At 31.4% G+C, this 5,742-nt stretch overlaps 1 protein-coding gene across 1 annotated transcript; it reads right to left on the bottom strand.

The window, feature by feature from the left end:
• Positions 1–692: 692 nt before the first annotated feature.
• Positions 693–3,722, bottom strand: LOC136073987 (LINE-1 reverse transcriptase homolog). Its single transcript, XM_065786285.1, has one exon. The coding sequence runs from the start codon at positions 3,720–3,722 to the stop codon at positions 693–695; it is 3,030 nt and encodes a 1,009-aa protein (XP_065642357.1).
• Positions 3,723–5,742: the final 2,020 nt, after the last annotated feature.

Here is a 5,742-nt window from a genome sequence, read left to right as displayed (position 1 = left end):
TTTAACTTTATGTGCATTTCTATCATAAAAATATTTAAAAAGAAGTTCTAATTCAAAGAAATATGGTAAGAGCAATCTGTGTGCAAATTGATAAAAAGAATTACATCATGGTCGACATTTTCATTAGTTGAAAAATTATTTATTTAAAAAAAATTAAAGCTTAGAGATTTTAAGTCGTTTATTCCAGCCATGCGTCTTATTGGGAATGTTTTATTAAAAATTTTAAAAGCTAGGTGGTATAAAGTTTCTGAGATCTCTGCAAAAAATACCTTAAAATTAAAAATGACATACCTTAATTGCAAGCTTTTGCTAACACGGTTTACATTTCAATTTGCGAAACTTTGAATTTATATCAACATATTGGACGCGAGTTTGTTACAAAACGTAGTTTATCATGCAAAATATAAGCGTATTTTCCAGCCTGTCGTTCAGCTTTTCATTCTGTCGCGTGGTTCCATTTGTATTAAGATCATTTCCCTATAGAAGTCTTTGGATTTGTTGGAGATGAAATGTCGGAAATGTTTTTGTTTTTTAGCTTGATCAAGCTAAAAGACAAAAACATCTCCGACATATTATCTCCAAAATATTGCGTACATACTAATACAACGCATTTATTATTATTTCATTTATTTAACACCCAATGTATTTTACAAGGTAAAAAAGAAAAATAAGAAAGTTATTTCTCGTGATTTTCACTTAAGAATTTTTTCTTCCAGAATTTGTTTAAAAATTCCTCTTTTCTCTTTCGCATTCCAGCACTCTATTGCATGTTTCAAAGTTTGTTCAACTTCGGAGGGAATTTCACATTTAGAATGTGCTATTTTTATCTTCTTTTTATTTTGAATTAAGTTTTGAAAATTTAGCATCCGAAAACGGCATAGGTCCTGAATATCGCCAACAAATGAATGTTCAAATAAGGGGTGTTTCAGTTGTGAAAAGATAATGTCTGAAGTTGTTTTATTATTAAGGAGACGAAGAAACAAGTTTAATTGATTTTGTTGAATACTTTTTGAAATTTCCTGGATTTTAAATAGCAAATTTGTATAGTTCTTACTGTGTTTTGAAACATTTAAAAGCAATTTTAGTGCACTCCTTCCAATTACATCTAGCGTTTTCATCAAATCAGAATTATTTTCACATATCTCCATACCATAAGTTAAGGTAGGGACTGCCAATAATTTATATATATAAGAAATAGAACTTGGGTGGGCAAACCGGATTCCAGATTGAATAAGAGTTTGAACAACAGCTCTAAAGTTTGAAATTTTTTCATCAACATTTGTATTATTGAGTGAAGCAAAAGTTGAATGTTTAGTATCCCATGTGAATCCCAGATGTCTAAGTTTATTCTGAAGATTTAATTTATTACTAGATATCGTTATTGTATTGGTTTGTATTTGTGCTTTACCTGAAATCAAGAATTCAGTTTTTTCGGCATTTATTTTAATACAATTTAAGTTACTGTAAATATTGCATGTTTTTATCAGCTTTTTGAGACCAGAGAGGGTAGAGCTTAAAAGTATGATATCATCCGCATATGCCACCACACCAGTGAAGTTACCATATATCGATGTGCCAACAATACCTTGATTTGTAATAGTTTCAAGAAGACTTTCAGTGTAAATATTATATAGGTGAGGTGAAAGAATCGATCCTTGTCTTACTCCTTGCTTTAGAAGAAAGAAGTTTGATTTACAAACTTGATATGAGACTGTTGCACTACTATTGTTATATAACGAAGAGATAGTGTTAACTATACAGAGTGGTAATTTTTTATCGAAATATAATTTATCAAAAAGGATATTCCAGTTGCAGCTATCAAAAGCTTTTTCTACATCTAAAGAGCATAGGTATGCAGGTGAATTGTTGTTATTGTAATGTTTAATTGTTTCGCTAATTAGAAATTCAGCATGTAGCGTTGAACAGTTAGCATTGAATCCAAATTGTAGGGGGTGAGTATCTCTAATATCCGGACATATAATAAGGATTAGGTATTCTAGAACCTTTGTAAAAATTGGTATAATGCTAATACCGCGATAATTGTTCGGACTATCTAAAGATTTTTTATACGATTTAACAAGGGGTACAATAATAGACGTCGACATTGATAATGGTGTCCATCCATAATTAATGGAATAATTAAAAAATTTGATGAGCCATTTTGTTAAAGTATCACAATTTTCGTATTTCAAATGTTCTGCTGAGATACCGAAAGAGTCAGGAGATTTTTTAAATTTTAGGTTCGAAATAGCCCTAATTATATTTTCTTCAGTTATTATAACATCATCATGTTTTGTACACGGGGGAATTCTCCGATGATTTCCATTACGATGTGTTATTTTTGAAGTATTCAGTACTTTTTCGAAGTGGTTTGCAAATTCTGAAGTAATGGATTCTTTGTCTTTTCTCTTATCTATGGTAAATAATCTAGAATTTATGTCTTTGTTTAAACATCTAAAAGCATTCCAAAAGTTTTTTGGTCTAATATTTTTTAACTTTTCAATTTTAGTAAACTGTGCGCAAATTTTATTATTTTGAGCCAACTTGACGGCTTTGCGAAAGCTTTTACGAGCCATTAAGTAACGATTGAAAGTTACGGAGTTTAAATCTTTTAAAAAACCAAAATCCCTCCATTTGTTGAAATGAATTGAAAGAATAGTTTTAGAACGACTTAATTCAGGTGTCCACCAAGATTCTGAATACAAACATTGCTTTTTACTTTTTAAAGTTTCCTTAAAAGCTATTTGAGCGCTGCCAGCAATTATTTTATAGATTTGAATAAGGTCGTATTCATATTTATCAGTAAAATTAAGATAGTTAAAGCAATTGGTTAAATGATCATTATATGAATTTATAAAGTTAGAATCGTTCCAAGCGTAGCTAGGAATATTAGTATCTTCTTCTATTGTGGTATTGTATTTAGTGTGCTTACCTTCAACTTCAACTGATATTGAAAGTGGTAAATGATCGCTTAAGTTGTTTGAGCACTCAGGATGAACAATGCATTTTAGACTTAGGAAATTTGTATATTTTGGTATGGCGACGTGATCAATATATGACGAATTCGGTAGCGTCTGGTGCCGATATATATAATTAGGGCCAGAACCTTTAGTTACATCTACTAGTTCTAATTGATTTGTTTTTAAAAATTCAGATAAGTGGACAGAATAACTGTTTCTTTTGGAATTCGATCTTTCAAATAAGTTATATATTTGGTGTGGAAAAGATTGGAAATCACCGGCTATAATTATATTACCGTAACCTTCGTAACTATTAATTAAACCTTTGACGATATCTAGCTGACTTTTGTATTCTTCCACTGACGAGAGGCTGTTCCGCGATGAGGAGAGGTATATTCCAATAACTATAATATTAAGTTCATTTTTTTCGAAATTTATTGCTAAAATATGGTCATCCTCGTAAAGTACTATAATATTTTGGAATTGATTTCTTCGTATAAAGAACGCATTTCCGCCAAATGGTCGACCTTTTACATGTTTATTAGAGTGATGGAAATAAATGGAGTGTGTTTTATTAAATAAATCTCTTATTATGGAGTATTCAAGTTTAGATATCCAATGTTCACATAAAAACGTTATATCATAAGATTGTATAAGTGACTTTGTAAATTCAATGTTTGACTTAAGTCCCTGACAGTTAAAAGTACATATATCGAAAGTTGTTGAAGGCTTGTTTTTTCCTCTTATGCTGCTTGGATCCATTTTCAATTAAAATTTTTATCCTGGCTCCCATTGGATACCAGATTTTGTTCACTGTTTTTGAAAAAGCGTTTTGTCCTAAAAGGTTTTACAATTATATTATTGTGCCATACCTCAGGGTTGAATATCTTTATTTTTTCTGAACTGTTTATTGTAACTCGAAACAATCTATTATACTCGTTTATTTTTTGTACGGCAACTAACAATGGCGTAATGTTTGTTTCACTTACCATATAATTTTTAAGATCTTCTTCAGTAACTTGATTGCATATGCCTCCCACAAAGACATCAAATTTACGTACAATTTTTTCGCCTGCAATGCTTTTATGATCAGTAATTTTAGTTCCAAAGATAGGCTCGACCTTACGGTACTTTTTTTCAAAAGATAAATTTTGGTGGCGTGCAACAGACCGCACGGGTTTATTATTCTTACCAATTAAAATAAAGTTGTCATTTTTATTCCGTTCAATACTCATTTTCAGTTTTTTGTCATATATTACGTCAGAAATTTTCTCTGAAGTTCTTGCGGTTGATTGCGTTTGAGCCACAACGTTGGCAAATGTTTTTGAAAAATGTTGTGTTTGTGTATTTTTAATTTCAATATTATTTGGATATAAGGAATCGAATTTTAAACAATAGATTTTATTGTTGGTTTGCCGCAAGATTGATGAAAGCTATCTTTTGTAGAATTTGCGGTGACTTCAGAACTTTTATTTTCAATTTTGCGTGTCGTAGTTAAAATGTTTATCTTCACATTGTGCATAATAATCATATTTTACGTTTTGGGTATTTTCGTTTGATACTTTAAGGTTTTTAATAAGTTTACTTTGATGAGTTAATTTTTCTCGCATCAGACTTAGCTCCAATTTTATTTCTTTGTTTTCTTTTAGAATCGAGTTTGTCATAGTAATTAATTCTTTAACTGACGAGATTAAAAACTTGTCACTAATACTTTCAACATTTTTGGTCGAGATTACGGCCTTAACTATATCTTTATGAAGTTGCTTTTCGCATATTGTGATCGAAAATAAATAAATATCCTCCAAACATAGTGATGTTTTATATCTTTTGCGAAGATTCTTTTCAGCTGGGTTTTCGGAGTCTAACGTTATATTTATATCACAAAATTGTTCTGTGCCAAATATATCCAAGATTTCAGTAAATAGGCGTTCGCGAAGATTTCGAATCAAGCTAACTGAAACTGTTTTTAAACTTTGAACAATTAAATCCTTCGGGTGAGAGCATATTTCATTTAAGTCTTTCAGATAGTTATCTTTAAACGTATTTGAATCACATATCAAATTGGAAATAATCTCACCGACTAAACGTGGTGCCATATTCGTATTTTAAATTCAATTATGGTGACAAGATAATACCAAATTAAGTAACAAATTTATACGGTAAGTTCATAGTATATACCCATAAAATATAAATAACTAAACTAATACTAAAAACTTAAAAAATACTATATAACTTTTCGTTAAATTTTTCGCTGCCAAAACACGTCCGTTTATGAACACGTCCGCAACAAAAACATTGCCGAAGTTCTCACTGCAACAACCTTGCAACAATCTCACTGCAACAACCTCACTGCAACAATCTGCGACAATCTCACTCAACATCACTCAACCTCACTCAACCTGCAACAATCTGCAACAACCTGCAACCAAACAACCTGCAACCAAACAACCTGCATACCAAACAACCTGCACACCAAACAACCTGCACACCAAACAAAAGTTTAACCCTGCACACCAAACAAAAGTTTAACCCTGCACACCAAACAAAAGTTTATTCCTGCACACCAAACAAAAGTTTAACCCTGCACACCAAACACCAAACAAACACACAACACCTGCAAACCAAACACCAACACCAAACAAACACACAACACCTGCAACACCAAACAAACAAACACCAAACAAACACACAACACCTGCAAACCAAACACCAAACAAAAGTTTAACCCTGCACACCAAACAACCTGCACACCAAACAACCTTCAACCAAACAACCTGCAACC

The sequence above is a fragment of the Hydra vulgaris genome, chromosome 01 (genome assembly GCF_038396675.1).
Source record: "Hydra vulgaris chromosome 01, alternate assembly HydraT2T_AEP".
In the NCBI taxonomy this organism is placed as follows: Eukaryota; Metazoa; Cnidaria; class Hydrozoa; order Anthoathecata; family Hydridae; genus Hydra; species Hydra vulgaris.
Note: the sequence above shows the minus strand (reverse complement) of the source record. Positions and strands in the feature narration are given on the sequence as shown.

Bases quoted from the DNA above. Each gene is read 5' to 3' on its own strand.
- LOC136073987 (XM_065786285.1), bottom strand. From the start codon at position 3,722: ATGGATCCAAGCAGCATAAGAGGAAAAAACAAGCCTTCAACAACTTTC.